Consider the following 16,666-nt stretch of genomic DNA (forward strand, 5'->3'; position numbering starts at 1 on the left):
TTTTTATAGAGACACACACACAGAGAGAGAGGCAGAGACACAGGCAGAGGGAGAAGCAGGCTCCATGCAGGGAGTCCGACGTGGGACTCCAGGATCACGCCCTGGGCTGCAAGCCGCGCTAAACCGCTGCGCCACCGGGCCTGCCCCCTCCAGGTGATTCTGATGCACTCTACAATTTTGAGAATTCCTGCCTTAACCTAAAGCAAATCTCTCAAGGCCATGCCTTTGAAGTTATTCAGTGACTTGAAAATTATGCTATCTTAAACAACTGTTTGGCACTATTACCTTAATGTAAGTATCTTTAAGAAGTAATGTCCAAATCAAAAATCTGCTTTGCTTTACCTTAAATTTAACCTAAATGTTATCTTTTATTTTACACATTCACATAATTAGTACAAATATGTTTTATCGTGATTTATTCCCTGATCCCAATTCAGTGTTACCATTTGAGTAAAGTTCAAAAACCTACGTAAAAATGTTCAAATGGATCCTCCGGAAAACTAAACCTCCAACTTGCTTGTTCTCTGTGCTGCCCTCTGCTGATGCAAAAGGCAAACTTCATCTATTTAAAGCACTCCTCAATAGTCCCAAGGATAATCAAGTTATCTACTACACAAGAATAAACTATCGCTTAGCTGTAAGAAAAAAATGGGTGAACCTCTAAAAAGGTTAATTTTATTGTTAGTTTCAAACTTACCTGCAACTCCTAGTTGATGTGTAGCATATCCTGGTAATCGGCTGGGTCCCTCTCCCAGCCATAGTGTCAGCGTGGATGAATTCGATTCTGCATGGTGAAAGCAGAAACCCAGGGAAGCAGCAGGGGCAATAAATCGACTTTGGAGGATGGGGATATGCAGCCATACTGCTATCCTACCTTCTGATCTCCATTGCTGTATTGCAGCTAAAATGCAGATAAAGATAAAAATCTGTAAATATTTTCCAGTAAAAGAATGAAAGAAATAAAAAATCATCCCAGGGTATCACCTCTTCCAAAAAGTCATCCTAACACATCCAACTTCCTTAGTAACCTTCCTAGGTAAGGTTGGGGAGGAGAATCCCAAACTGCTCTGTTCACATCAGCAGCATGGGAAGTACCATGTTTATGTGATTTTTCCATTAGAATTCCTTAAGAGTAGTCAGTACAGCTTTGTGCAGTGGCAGTATCATAGCCAATGAGTTTATCTGATGTGCAATTACTGTTAATTGAAGAATATAGTCAGTATGTTCATATCACCTGCTGCAATGCGTGGCATATAACTGGAGCTCAATACTGGCAGAATGAACAAAAAAACTATTTTAAACAAAATACCATTTTAATGCTGTACCTTCTAACATCCTTAATTTTAATCTTTATAAATGACTATTATGGCCTTCTATTTATTCTTTCTTTATTCTGTCATAATTTTTTGTTTGCTTATAAATTTCAAGGTGGTTAAAACTCTGTTTTTAAATAATGTATACCAGTCCTAGAAAAAAACTGAAAACATAACCAAAGAATCAAAACTTATCTTACTAGCATGCAGAGATAAAAGTTTAAATCTCGACATTTTTCCATGAATATAATTTTGGAATCGACATCACACCATACATAATTCACAGCATCTCTATTTGTTATAAACATTTTGCTATGCCATTAAAATTTTTCATGAACATAAGTTTTTAATAACTGCATAGCTTTCCTCAAATAGGTACACCAAAAGCTACTTAACCAACCTCCTTCTCCTGGGTATTTAAATGATTTCTAATTTTTATCATAAATAACACCAAGATGAACATAATTTTTTTCTGTTTTTGACTTTTGCAAATTCTCTTATTACTTAAGATTGAACCAGAAAAAAAAAGATGCTAACATTTGGTCCTTGCTAAGTTCCAGATACCCTACATATATTATCTCATTAAGTTCTCACAACCCTGAAGGGGAAGTATTATTGCCCCTATTTTATGGGTGAGAACACTGCAGTCTCAGAACTTCCAGGATCACTTTCTCCATTAATCACCTCACTTAATCTTTACACTAATCTTGCAAATTGTGCACGTGTGTGGTGGTGGGAAGGCTGGATTATTTAACAGTTAAATTTCTTCACTTCCCGCTTCTTCACTTCTCCAGCTGTGCAGAAAGTGACTCCCTGTAAGGATCATGTTCTCAACCTCTTTAAGAGGCAGTGGGTCTAACAGTGACAAACACATGGGAGCCTTTCATAGAAGCTTCTTGATTTGGGGCTATGGAGTCAGATCCTTCTCACCCACCTCCTTCTCTAAGTCTTTTTTAAATTGATGTACAATTATGTAAAGTGCACAAATCTCGAGTGTCCATTTAATGAGCCCTGACATAGGCATACACCTGTGTAACCCACTCAAGATTACAGAACAGTTCTATTATCCCAGAAAGTTCCCATATCCTCCCCAATCATCCCAATCAAGTGAAAAAGCAAGTTTGATTTAATAACAAAATTTGCACTAGTTCTTGGAGGCAGCATAATGCATTAAGAACAGATTCCAGAGCCAAGGGAAGTTACTTAATCTCTCTATGCCTCAGTCCCATCATCTTTGATACAGAGGCAATAGTATCCACCTCAGAGTTTTGAGGATTAAATGAATACCTGTAAGATTCTTAAGTGTCTAGCAATAGGAATTCATAAATGCAATAGAATGCTTTATTTAAAAACTATAAAATGTATATAGTACTACACAGATCATAAACTGGGTTCACAAAATTTATCTCTGATCACATGTATCCAGTAAAGTATTTAGGGCTGGCATTGCTCACATAAGCAACCTAAGAGTATTAGTTTTAGTGGTGGTTTGCCTAATGCCTGGTTAAGCACCTAGAACCTGGGGCTTGAAACCTGGATGTGTGACTCTAAACCCAGCCCTCCTGCTTTGCCTTGTTGAGGAAGGTTAGTGCTTTAACCACCTGGCCACTGATAAGTGACAAGTGTGTGCAATAAATCCCTGCATCTACCCCACACATAGGTAGACATTAGCAGATGAACATTTGATTCTCCTACTGCTGGTATTATTGGGAGTCGGCAATTATTCACAAGTAGGAGAGAAAACGCAGTGAAGAGGTAAGTAGTTTGGGAATGAGAATGATTAAAGAGAGAAAGAACTATCTCAATTACATTTACGTAGATGCTCACTTGCCATATTGCTCAATAGGCTAAAGATTATTTGAGGTTTCTTTTTGGAATGAGAGGGTCTTTCGGTGGCTGAATTTCCATGCTAGGGCAATTCCAGTATAAGGGCCATCGCGGGGGGGGGGGGGGGACCTGGGTGGCTCAGTGGTTGAGTGTCTGCCTTTGGCTCAGGTCGTGATCCTGGGGTCCTGGGATGGAGCCTGCTTCTCCCTCTGCCTCTGTCTCTCTGTCTCTCATGAATAAATAAAGACTAAAAAAAAAAAAAGAACCATCAGGGACAGTTTGATAACTCCCAACCACATCAAGGGCGTCTCTAAAATTGAAGGCTCCTCCAGCCAAGCTTTCGTTCCTATCTCCGGACCTAGGTTCAAGGAGAGTGAAGAGTTTTCTTACTGAAGACTGTAACCAACCTCTACCCTTCCTGGTTAATCATAAGTCTAGTTCTTTTTTTATTTTTTTATAAGTCTAGTTCTTGATGTGTCGGCCTGACCCAATTTTTTTTTTTTGAAGATTTTATTTATTCATGAAAGACAGAGAGAGAGAGAGAGAGTGAGAGAGAGAGTGTGAGAGAGAGACAGGCAGAGGGAGAAGCAGGCGCCATGCAGGGAGCCCGACATGGGACTCGATCCCAGGTCTCCAGGGTCACGCCCTGGGCCAAGGCGGCTCTAAACCGCTGAGCCACCCAGGCTGCCCGGCCCTGACCCCATCTGTGTACAAAAATGACCACTTGGAACCCCTCTCCCTGCTGCAGTCATTGCCCACCCCCTGTATAGTTTTGTCTTGGGCAAACTGGCGGGCAGAACTAAGGCTCGGTAAATGACAGGAAACGATGAAATATTAACACCCACGGAGCGCCGCGAGGGAGAGCCCGTGCTAATTAGCACTTTCTGCGCATCACCCACCTGAACCCTCGGCAATCCTATGCGTCACTAACCGGTTTTATGGGAGGGGAGATGGACGTTTACAGAACGTGCCCAAGGTCACACACTAGAAAGAAAGGAGGAGGAGGGCAGCCCGGGTGGCCCAGCGGGTCAGCGCCGCCTGCGGCCCAGGGCGTGACCCTGGAGACCCGGGATCGAGTCCCGCGTCGGGCTCCCTGCCTGGAGCCGGCTTCTCCCTCGGCCTGTGCCTCTGCCTCTCTCTCTCCCTGTATCTATGATGGATGAATAAATTAAAAAAAAAAAAAAAAAAAAAAAGAAAAGAAAGAAAGCGGGGCTGCCGATCTCAACGTCTAGGATGGTCACTGTTTCACCCCGCCGACCCAGCTGCCTCAGCAATCTCCCGGCAAAGGGCACAGGAACGGAAGGGACGGTTCAGGTCACGCCTGCCCGGTCTCCCTAAGGCTCGGCTCTTCGGCGGAGGAGGCCCCCGGGCCCAGCACACTTGCCCTGCAAGCCCGTCCGGAACGAGGCGGCGTCCAGGCGGTCCAGCGCCCCGAGCCGCGCCAGCTGCACGGAGACGCCCCCGAATCTGTCCGGCTCCCCGCGCAGCTCGTCCGCAACGGCAGGGGCGTCCCACCTGCGCCCGGGACCGCGGGAAGCCCCGCGGCGCCCCGCCGGGAACCCGCAGTGGCCGGCCCTCGGGAGCACCGCGCGCCACGCGCCCCCGCTCCGCGACGCCCGCATCCACCCGGCCGCGTCCCGGCCGCCCCCGGCGCCCCCGGGTCGAGCGTCCTCGTGGTTCCGGAGCGGATGCCGCTACCGTAAATTCTAGGACAGTGCCACCCATTCATCTCGGAATTGCGCTAACGGCCCCACCTTTTAAAGCGCGTACCCCGAAGCCACCGCCGAGTCCGCCCACCAGCTCCTCTCAGGAATCTGCCCGGTTCCTGGAAAGCCAGAGAGAGACTTTTCCACCACTTTCTTTCTCTAAGTCAACAGACATTTGTTTAGATATGGGAAAGGCAGAGAGATACCAAACAACAACAAAAAATTCCTGTCTTTCAGGAATTTACAGTCCAAACGACGGTTGTGTCCACGTCATCCATCTCGCTTTCCAAGTCAGAATCTTTTCAACTTCTTCAAAGACGGCTGGTTCTGAAAATGCTGGGGGTGGGTGGGGGGTGGGTGGGGGGTGGTGATTGGGGGGGAGTCTCTTTTTTTTAAACTGCGCTTCACCTTGGGGGATTACGGCGCGGGGCGGAGTCCCGCTGACCTCTGCCCCGGAAGTTTTTCTTCCGGAGACAGGAGCACGTTGAGCCGGCTTTGCGGGAGCTTTTCCTAGCGGGTCTTCTCCTCATGTCTTCCAAGAAGAGCAGAAAACGGCTGAACCGAAGCGCAGAGAATGGTTCAGCCTCGCCTACCTGTGCTTCCTCCCCTTCGGGGCCCTCGCTTCCTTCTGCGGGGCCGGGCACGGCTGCGGCGGCCGGGATTCTGGTGGTGACCGACTTCTTAGAGATGGGTAAAGAGTTCGGGGTGGGGGGCCTGGTGGCCGAGCGGGCGCTACCTGGGAAGGCGTAGACCTAGCGATGCCTCCTGAAGGCGCAGAGGCTTCTGAGAGCTGGGGGAGACGCAGCCGTGACAGTGGCACGGAAGTTTGGGCACCCGCAGCCGTGCCCGCCCGGGAGAAGTTAGGCAGGAACCGTTTGTCCGTGGCTAAGTCAAGCCATCGCCTTTGTACATTGATTGGAATTTGTAAGTTGCACTTGAAACGACTTTGCCTCGTTTAAGATTCACGACATATTTAACTGCAAAATTGCTTAAAGCTACGAGCTAGGAAATAGATATGGATATAGGTAGATATATAGATCTGTAGAAGTCTGATAGACCTGTAGATCTATCTACATCTATCTATCGATAGATCTATCGATAGAGGATCTGATAGATCTATAGATCTATCTACATCTACGATAGATCTATCAATAGAAGTCTGATAGAGCTATAGATCTATCTATAGAAGACCTGGATCTAGATCTATCAGACTTCTGTAGATCTATCTATATCTATGGATCTATCAGATTTCTGTAGATCTATCCATATCTATCTGTACATCGATCCATCTATCTATCTATCTATCTATCTATCTATCTATCTATCCCAGAAAACTAACAGTAAAGATGTGGACACATCCTACCCAAGAGATCCCACTGTGAATGAAAGGCTTTAAGGTTTCTTTCTTCTACTACACAGGTTCCAGTGTTTAATAAAAGCCACCAATTACATAGCATTGTTATCAGTAGGTTGGGTATGCCACATACATATTTAATTTTCACAGAAACTCTAGAAGGTGGGGTACCCTATTATTATGCCTATTTTACCGAGGAAGAATAGTTAATGTGATTGGCTCCGGGTTCCACAGGTACTGAGTGGCAGGCGGTATTTGACTTTAATTTAAAGCCCCTTATCTTAGATCAGAGCTTCCTTGAGTTAGGAGAACGGACTTTTTTTTTTTTTTTCTTTTCTGAAAAGTTAGTTGGTAAATTGGGTTGTAAATTGTGTCTTCGGCGTGTTGAAGCTGTGGGTTGTAGCTTTGACAAAACGGAACACCGGCTAAACTTGTGGCAAGAAGTTTATGTCTAACGCACACCCCAATGACAATTTTAGAGTTAACACCGCGTTTTCGGTTTTCCTTTAGGGATCAGAGGATAACTTGTTCTGTCCTGCATATTTAACCTTTTTCAACTGGATCCTTCCCGTTGAAATTTAAATCTGTTGGTTTCTCTTGCATCTTAAATCAGAACAGAGTTTCCACATTTTTTTTTTTTTTGCTACCACCCTCTTTCCATCATTTCGTTGCCAATTTTTTTTTCTTAAGATTTCAAGTAATCTCCCAATGTTGGACTTGAACTCAAAACCCCGAGATCAAGAGTCACATGCTGTACTGACTGAGCCAGCCGGGTGTACCTCATTGCCAAGTTTCTTTCTTTTTCTTTTTTTAAAAGGTTTTATTTATTAATGAGAGACAGAGAGAGAGAGACAGAGGGAGAAGCAGGCTCCATGCAGGGAGCCCAACGTGGGACTCTATTCTGGGTCCCCAAGATCAGGCCCTGGGCTGAAGGCGGCGCTAAACTGCTGAGCCACCGGGCCTGCCCCATTGTCAAGTTTCTTTTTTTTTTTTTAAATCTTTTTTTTTTTTTTATTTCTTTATGATAGTCAGAGAGAGAGAGAGAGAGAGAGAGAGAGAGAGAGAGAGGCAGAGACACAGGCAGAGGGAGAAGCAGGCTCCATGCACCGGGAGCCCGACGTGGGATTCGATCCCGGGTCTCCAGGATCCGCCCTGGGCCAAAGGCAGGCGCCAAACTGCTGTGCCACCCAGGGATCCCCCATTGTCAAGTTTCTTAAGCGGAGTAGTCTCTGTCTCCTCATCTATCACCTACTCCTTAGCCTATTTCTGTTTTGAGATCTAGCCTATCATTCTATAGAAGCTGTCTCTGTCATGGTAACTGATCATCTCCATGTTGATAAGTACAACAGTTTTTCTTTACTTCCCTAACTTAACCTCTTAGCACTTTTTGGCATTACCATTTCCTTTTTCTTAAAACATTTTAATTTTTGGCTGTGTGCCATTAAACTGTCCTAGTTTTTCTCCATCCTTTTGTTGGTAGGTAGCTTTTCAGTTTCCTTTGCAGGCTCATTTTCTACTTGGCTGCCAAATGTTTTAAGTTCCTCAATTCTTAGTCCTAAAACTCTCCTTCTCTGTATAAATCTTTTTGGCAAGTTCATCCAGTATCCATAGTTTTTCATCTATACTCTCATCATTTTCAGATTTATATTTGTAACTAAACTATTTCTAAGTCTTGGTTCAGGTGCCTTCTAGACCAATACTACTCAAACTCTACAGGGAAAGTTTTAAAATATATATTACAGCCCAGCACTGTTGTAAATTACAATAAAAAGTAATTACTAGAAAAGTAAGTTTAAAAATAGAAATTGTATTAGATTCCACAGATGTATGATTACTCTGTCCAGTTGTCATAAAAGCTTCTAAGCTTTTATGTGCCCTTATTTGCTGTACTTACCCCACCATGAACCAGTAAAATAGTTCGCTGACCAACTTTGTATAGCATTGTGTTATACATACATCTTCTCTTTGATTTTTCTTTCTTTTTTAAAACATTTTTTAAAAAAATTATGTACTTATTTTAGAGAGAATAAGAACAAGCTGCTGCTTGATATTGCCTACTGCCCTAGGGTATCTTGATTTTCCTTAGGTGGCCCCTTCTTGTCTTCTATGATTTTGCCTGTACTCTTTCCTCAGATGCACAGTGCTCCTGTCTGTGCAGTACTTCTCTGTCCAAGCTGTTCTCTTTGCCAAGAATTATCTTTTTCCCCCCCTCTTTGATTAATTAATTCCTACTCTTCCTTTGGATCTGAATTTAAACATTACTTTCTTGGAGAAGCATCCTCTGTTTCTTCCAAACTAGATTCCACATAAGAGGCTCTCCCAGCACTCTTAGTTCTTCTTGCATTCTATTAGTTTCCCATTACACAGTTATTCAGCGATTAGTAACTCTCTCATCCTGTTAGATTATAAGCTCTTTGAGGCCAGGAACCATCCGCTTTTGTTCACTTTGTATCTCTTGTACCTAGCATATTATCTGCCACGTAGTAGGCACATAATAAATGTTTGCTGAATTAACAAATGAAGAGTAGTGGTTGTTTGAAAATACCTTTACTAATCTGGCACATGAAGTGCTCAATAAATGTATAGTTGATTAATGAGGAAAGTGGATGTTGAGATGTATTTTTTTTAATATTTTTTTTTAATTTTTATTTATTTATGATAGGCACACAGTGAGAGAGAGAGAGAGGCAGAGACACAGGCAGAGGGTGACGCAGGCTCCATGCACCGGGAGCCCGACGTGGGACTCGATCCCGGGTCTCCAGGATCGCGCCCTGGGTCAAAAGCAGGCTCCAAACCACTGCGCCACCCAGGGATCCCGAGATGTATTTTTAAAGTACAGTATTGGAGGAATGAGGACTTGTGAAAGGAATTGTGTGGAGGACAGCTTGAGTAGATTTGAACACTGTAAGAGAATGCATGGAGATGTATTAGGAGATAAGGCCAGTGGATGAGAATATGAACATGATCTTCATAGGGAGGAAGTGGAGGTATTTGTAGAACTGGTGATTTGTCAGATCCTGATGCATGGTGAATGTGCGGGACAGGACGGAAGGAAGAGAATAAGAAAACCTAGAATTTTGCTAAGGACTGAATACCCCTGTGAGTTACTTATCAAGAGGGAAGGGTAATTCATTGAGGTTTAGGAAGAAAGAAGGGGTAGAAACTGAACATTATGAAATCGTCAAAAGGATACTTTGCTGTTATTGATTAGTAAACTCTGTAAGAGACCGAATGCTCATAGGAAAGCTGAATTTCTTTTCAGCCTCGTATTATGAAATATGCTTATTTTATAAATGCTCAGTACTGTTGATCTTAGCTCCGTGAGATGCTTTGTTTTTCTAGATTTGTTCAGCTGATGACAGAAGGAAAATATATTTTGTAGTGGCAAAAATAATTAAATCAGACATTTTCAGAGGTGTTGCCAGCTGGGCTGAATTCTGGTCTGTTCCTTTGCCAAAAGTTGAAAACACTAATGATCATTTTGGTCAGTATATACTTGCTTAAGGAATAAGACTTGTGCTATTATCTTACCTGTGTATTTTTGGGATTAGAAAAGAAAAATATCTGATTGGTATCATGTGGCTCAGAAGTGGAAATTTAACTTAACCCTTCAGAGCTAAATGCCAGTTATCCAGCTCAAGCCTTTGAATACTGTAGTCAACTCAACTTAGAATCTATAGTACAAGAGTTACTATGCAAATACGAAAAGCCCTATTGCAGTTTTTTAAAAATTAGAGATGATTTTTCTTAAAAGATGAAAACTAAAACCTTCCCAATTAGACATCTTTTTTAGTTAGCACTCCTGTCGTCAGTCAGTGGATCCTCAAAAAGGTTTGGTTTTAAGTCTTTCTGTTTAAGAAAAAAAAAAAAAAAAAGAGGGTTGGAACTGGTTCCTCCAGGGTATGGTAAGTGCATTTATGTGGTTATGTAGATAGAGGATTTTTACTTACTCCAAAAGAAAGCAGGCTTTGACTTCACTTAGAAAATAGTGTGAAAATAATTTTCTTTCCCTTTTTCGAAGATGACAAAGTTCCTAAAACATTCCAGAATTTCCTTGTTCAACTTGGACTCAACACTATGAAATCTGCAAATATATGTATAGGTCGACCAGTGTTGCTAACCAGTTTGGATGGAAAGCAAGAGGTAAGAAAGAGTCCTTTTCATTTCCTTAGAAATCCTTAGAAAGATTTGAGATGGTTTTTCTTTTAATTTTCAACAAAGCAGTAGTAAACGAAAAACTGTATCTTAAAAGATCCTCACATCTGTTAACCTTTTACTTTCTTTGATGTCTGTAACTTTCCTGGGTATAGTAGCCCCTAAATGTCATGCTGTAGAGAGAGGCTCTTCCTCTGAAGGTAATGACACACACACTATCAGCCCTATCCCCCCCCCCCCCCAGTCTGTTAGTTATATGTATTTTTTTCCCACAGAAATGCTGTTTGGGAGTATGAAAGTCATCTCTTTTGTATACAAATATTTGATTACCCTCCCCGTTTTCAGCTGTTTGTTCTTGCTGCTATTCATCATGCTTGAGGCTCAAAGCCCAGAACCTTTCCTTGATCATTTTTGCCAGCTTGGCCTTCTTCCCTGCCGCTGGCCTCTGCTTCTGCCATTTCTTCTGCTGCTTCATCAGTCAATGTTCTCTCATCCAGCAGTGTCCTCTGAAAATAATTTGAAATCTATTATGTACTGATGGCACACCTCTCATTCTTTTCATTATTCTTACAAAGGAAAAAAAAAATCCTTTCCTGTGTCTTGTGGAACATTATAAATATATGAGCTCAGCTCACTATCTGGAGCTGGAAATCTTTGCTTCTCTCCCTTAACATTTCAGTCTGATGAGATCCAGGTTCTCATGAACCTCTGGTGCCAGGTTCTTCACTATTTCCTGGATGTAGTTTATGCTCCAGGGTAGATTACCTTGCAGTTAGCTTGTCTTTAGTATTTTCTTCCTGTTACATGTTAATGCCTTTGTGACTTTTCCTAAATTGCCTTTCAAATCTTCTACCATTTTCACTCTGGTATCATTCCCAATCTTCACAAGAAGATGTAATATTTATTTTAAAAGTTTTTTGTAATTTGTGTCTGATTATAACTCCTTGGGGGTAAGGACTATGTTTTACAGCTCCATATGCTTAGCTATGCTTAGTTTTCTAACTTTATTTATAATGATATTCTATGAATATTTATGTTCTCATATTTTTATTTCCTGTGTTCTGGGCAGGTCTATACGGCCTGGCCTGTGGCAGGATTTCCTGGCGGCAAGGTTGGCCTGAGTGAAATGGCACAGAAGAATGTGGGTGTGAAGGTTGGTGATGCTATCCAAGTCCAGCCTCTGTTGGGTGCTGTGCTACAGGCTGAGGAAATGGACCTGGCACTCAGGTTTGGCTCTTTTCTTTGGTGACAGTCTGGATCAGTGCTGCCCAGTGGAAATAAAACAAGAGTCACAAATGTGAACCACATATGTAATTTCGCATTTTCTGGTAGTCACATTTAAGAAAGAAAATGAAACTGGTGAAATATTTCATTTAATGATTTAGTCATTATTTAAATATCATCTAACATTTAATATTTAACCAGTTATCATAAAATTTTAACCTTATAAAAATTATTAATAAGATACTTTTCAAACTAAATCTTGAAAATCCAGTTTGAATGTTATACTTGTAGCACATCTCAATTTGGACTAGCTACATTTAAGCACTTGATAGCCACACATGGTGAATGGCTAGTGGTCTACTGTATTAGATAGCACAAGCTAGATGAGTGCCACCTAAGGTATCGACTAGAGACTCTCTAATGCCCTATGATTAGAGTATGACCTGATATTTTAGGTAAGAGGAATTAATATTGATATATACTTAGCAGTAGTTTTCATCTTGTTTTGCAGTGTAATCAGGGCTGTTGTAAAAGAGGGAGTAGGTTACTGTGAATAGACAAGAAACAATTTTTTTTTTTAAGATTTTATTTATTTATTAGAGATACAGAGAGAGAGAGAGAGAGAGAGAGAGAGAGAGAGAGAGGCAGAGACACAGACAGAGGGAGAAGCAGGCTCCATGTAGGGAGCCCGACGCAGGACTCGATCCCAGGTCTCTAGGATCAGGCCCTGGGCCGAAGGCGGCACTAACCCGCTGAGCCACCGGGGCTGCCCAGAAACAAGTTTTAATCAATACTCTTCCAGGGGCACCTGGGTGGCTCAGTCTGTTAAGTGTCCAACTCTTGGTTTCAGCCAAGGTTGTGATCTCATGGTTCATGATATTAAGCCCACCACCCCTGCCACAGGCTCTGCGCTCTGAGGAGTCTGCTTGAAGATTCTCTCTCTCTGTCCCTCCCCTGACTCATGTACCCTGCTCTCTTTATCCCTCTCTCTCTCTCTCTTCAAATAAATCTTTAAATAAATGACTTCAAGCAAAGTACTCAATTATATATTTTAACTTGCTGATTATTCAATCTAGTAAAAACAGTTATTTCTATCAGATTTTGAAATAGTCCCTTACCAAGGACTAATTGAATTACCTCATCAATACAGCTAACATATATCACTCATCCTCTTGGATACTCTGTATCTAATGGGATTGTAACTGAGTTCACATATGCAAGTCTTATCGAGATTTGTTTAAATAAAGCATTTTTGATACTTTAATACTACTGTACTAACAATTTTGGGAAGGTATTTATATGCAAGAATTACAAAACATTTTCCAGTCATTAGCTTGATTTTATCTATCTTTTAAAAGATTTTATTTCTTGATTTGAGAGATAAGAAGAGAGCACACACAAGCAGGGGGAGGGGCAGAGGCAGAAGGAGAAGCCGACTCCACATATGAGCAGGGAGCCAGACGTGGCGTTCTGCACCCTGGGATCATGACCTGAGCTGAAGGCAGATGCTCAACTGACTCAGCCACCAAGGTGCCCCTCATTAGCTTGATTTTAAAATGTTATCTTCTCTTTTGCTACTTTTTTAGATTCCAAGCTTGAGCTTCAGCAGATTTTTTTTTTTTTTTTTTTTTTACAAACTGGGAAACTTTTCAGAGGAATTAATCACATTTTAACAATAAAATAAAAGAGGGGAGAAGAGAACTCAACATGCGATGTGTACTAGCACACATACATGCACACACACTTTTTCCCTCTTCTCTCACTTACTCTTCCTGCAAAGTGCCCCTATTTGTCCTTTTCTTAAGGATGAGGAGATGGGCTCCATGAGAAGTAACTTACCCGTTATTTTGTGGGTTAGGTTTTTCTACTCAGATTAAACAGTATTAATCTTTAGATTGTTTTGAGACAGTGCTGCAGGTTGCAGTTATCAGTTGACTGGATTTTTGATGATCTAACTAGTGTGACCTCTTGAGGGCGCAGCAGTCTTAGGTGATAACAATTGTCTACAACAGAGGAACTAGTGGAAGTTGGTCTTTAAAATTTTATTTTAAAAAAATCTTGTGTTTTAAATGTAGCAGAAGGGCTTATGTAAGAAACTTACTTTCCAGTAAGAAAAATCAGTAATTTTATTCTGTTGATTAAATCCTTCAGTTGCTTCTGAAGTTTTATTAGTAAGATTAGAGTTCTTTCTAGTGGAAGTGATTTTATCTGCACCCACTTACTTTTCTTTTTTTTTAGATTTATTAATCCACTATTTTTTTTAATCCACTCTCTTTTTAACAGCAAAACTCTTTTATTTATTTTTATTTTTTTTGAATTTTTATTTACTTATGATAGTCACAGAGAGAGAGAGAGAGAGGCAGAGACACAGGCAGAGGGAGAAGTAGGCTCCATACAGGGAGCCCGACGTGGGACTTGATCACACCCTGGGCCGAAGGCGGCACTAAACCGTTGGGCCACTGGGGCTGCCCTCTTGGGATCCCTGGGTGGCGCAGCGGTTTAGCGTCTGCCTTTGGCCCAGGGCACGATCCTGGAGACCCGGGATCGAATCCCACATCGGGCTTCCGGTGTATGGAGCAAAACTCTTTTAATATTTTTATGCTTATACACATTTGTAAGTATCCTCTCTTCAGAGTTTAATAAATAGGTATAACTGGTTTCAGAATTCTATAAACAAGTGATTTTGAGAATTTTAAGGAGCTACAATTTCATATGTAGTCTATATATATATATATTTGATTTCAAATTTCCTTCTTCTATTTTTTTTCTCCTTTATGTTAATATGTACTCAGTTCTCATTATTAGTGGTCAGTATGTTCTATAAAGTTGCTGTGAACATTACATTAGCAAATACTGAACCATTGCTCCTAGAGGTATCTATGTTTATATATACATTAAGTATATGCTTATATTTTATGTTATGTTTGTATTTACATATACTTAATGTGTATTATATATATTAGTATGTACTAATAACATTAATATATTTAGTGCATATTTAATATACAAAAATACATATATCTTATATACATTATAATCTTAAAACAACTCATTCTGATAGATTTTGTCTTCTTTAGTTTATGAAAGAGCAGCAGTAGTTCAGGAGTGTTAAGTGACTTGCCTGAGGCCACCTCACTATACAGATGCCAGAGTTAGAATTCAAATCTCCACCTGTTGTAAAGAGCTGGGACTTTTTGCTGTACACTGCACTGCCTCCTCCTGTCTCTACTCTTCTTGTTACTTCTGAAAGAATTGAAATAAGAGTACTTTTTCAGCCTCTGCTAGGAAAGTGCTTAGCGACTCCAATTTTTTTTTGCCTGTTTTATGTATGTCTGTTAGTGACTAGGAAAGCTCTGCTCATGTTGATTTTTAGGGTTACAAATACATTTTAGCAAGTAGGTGAATCTGGGAATAATGAAGTTTACTATATTGATTTTGTTTGTTGCTGATAAAGTATTTGGAGAAGAAAGCTTTTATTTGGACCAGATGAGTCTACTAAACTATCTTCTTGAGATAAACTGTTGCTTCTCCACTGCTGTCTGACAGAGCTCACAACTGTAGGCCTTTTCTGCCCATATGGGCTTCTTATATGGGGGGAGGTAGGAAAAATGCACGTATTCTGAGAACTCTCCAAGAACATGTTCCTTTAACAAGTATATGTACCTACTTCCTGCACTCAAGCAACTTCCTGGAAGATAGTCATTAGTAGAAGAAGGGGTTCTCATTTTTCCCTTTCTGGAGAAGGGAAAGGCATACCCCTCTCCAGAATTAAATTTCATTATACTATTAATCTCCTGTCTTCTTATTTCTACCTTTTTAGGTAATGTCCAATAAAGGACTTAATTTTCCTGAAAGATAATTTATAAATTTTAGGGAATGAAGTAAGCTATTAATAAAAGCCTTTCTGGCAGCTCGGGTGGCTCAGCAGTTTAGCGCCGCCTTCAGCCCAGGGCCTAATCCTGGAGACCTGGGATTGAGTTCCACGTCAGGCTCCCTGCATGGAGCCTGCTTCTCCCTCTCCCTGTGTCTCTGCCTCTCTCTCTCTGTGTCTCCCATGAATAAATAAATAAAGTCTTAAAAAATAATAATAATCATAAAAGCCTTTCTTCAAGCTAGGCAATTTCAGAAAGGAAGTGATTAATTTAGGCCAGTGTTTTTCAAATGTTTTTGGCTATGACACACAATAAAAAATACATTTCATTGTGATTCAGTATATGCATATGTGCACAAATACAGTGCACATATTCACACACATGTACCTGTATATGTGAGTATATAGATGTGTGTATGTATGTGTAAGAAAGTAATACTGTTCTAAGCAGTATTTAGTCTATATGTGATGTACTTTGACATTTTTGTATTCTATCAAAAAAAAATTCTGGATGGGATCGACTGAAATGATTTCATAATCTAGTAATGGATAGTATTCTATATTTTGAAGAACATTGATTTAGGTCATTAGAACACTAAATTGCAAATGGTATTTTCATGCCTATAAGAAATACCTGAAAAACATAAATCATTCCCAAATTATATAAACCATTTCCAGTTTGTAAACTAATTCTTTTGACTAAGTCTGCCTTGTAATAATGTACATGAAATTTTATATTACATTTAGTTTCTGGTGTACTTAATGCTGTTTTCTCTTTCCCCCACCCTTTACAGTGACAAAAATGTGGATATTAATGAAGAACAACTGACTGGTTGTCTTCTAAGAAAGCTAGGTGAGGCATACATTTTAAATAGCTTTTTAAATTATAAGAAGCAAGGTAGCAGTTAATAAAGTAATGTGTCTTTGAGGACTTGTATAGATTGTAATTTTCTTCAACATAATGTGAAAAGTGTTATTCTTAATGAATTAATGTCCTTTTGGGATAGGAATTTTTTCTCCCCAATTAATTGATTGGCAGTTGGAGAGAATCGGAGAGCACTGGAGAGAATATATGACTTATCTTTGGACAAAGTCAGTGGTAGAACTGAAACTCTTAACCCTTAAGCTCTTCCTCTTTCCAGTGAGAAATGTTATCTTGGAGTGTTAGTTAGGTATGCCATTTTAGGTTAGTTCGTTATTGGATGTGGAATGCCAC

General features: G+C 40.7%; 2 protein-coding genes across 4 annotated transcripts in view; one reads left to right on the plus strand and one right to left on the minus strand.

Annotated features, from left to right (window-relative positions):
- The window catches only part of NUDT6 (nudix hydrolase 6), a 32,006-nt gene extending 27,224 nt beyond the window's left edge, over positions 1-4,782 (minus strand). Inside the window, exons 1-3 of one of the 2 annotated variants that reach the window (XM_055316970.1) lie at positions 4,525-4,782; positions 875-901; positions 698-784 (exon numbers count right to left, since the gene is read on the minus strand). In XM_055316970.1, coding sequence (XP_055172945.1) covers positions 698-784; positions 875-901; positions 4,525-4,762 — 352 coding nt within the window. In that variant the 5' untranslated portion in view covers positions 4,763-4,782. Of the gene's footprint in view, positions 1-697; positions 902-4,524 lie in introns of both variants that reach the window. The other variant, XM_055316969.1, reaches the window with a different exon arrangement.
- Positions 4,783-5,334: 552 nt separating this feature from the next.
- Positions 5,335-16,666, plus strand: part of AFG2A (AFG2 AAA ATPase homolog A) — a 326,044-nt gene continuing 314,712 nt past the window's right edge. For both annotated transcript variants that reach the window (XM_055317094.1, XM_055317095.1), the window contains exons 1-4: positions 5,335-5,537; positions 10,222-10,343; positions 11,425-11,582; positions 16,245-16,303. In XM_055317094.1, coding sequence (XP_055173069.1) covers positions 5,375-5,537; positions 10,222-10,343; positions 11,425-11,582; positions 16,245-16,303 — 502 coding nt within the window. In that variant the 5' untranslated portion in view covers positions 5,335-5,374. The remainder of the gene's footprint in view (positions 5,538-10,221; positions 10,344-11,424; positions 11,583-16,244; positions 16,304-16,666) is intronic.

The sequence above is a fragment of the Nyctereutes procyonoides genome, unplaced genomic scaffold (assembly GCF_905146905.1).
Source record: "Nyctereutes procyonoides isolate TBG_1078 unplaced genomic scaffold, NYPRO_anot_genome, whole genome shotgun sequence".
In the NCBI taxonomy this organism is placed as follows: Eukaryota; Metazoa; Chordata; class Mammalia; order Carnivora; family Canidae; genus Nyctereutes; species Nyctereutes procyonoides.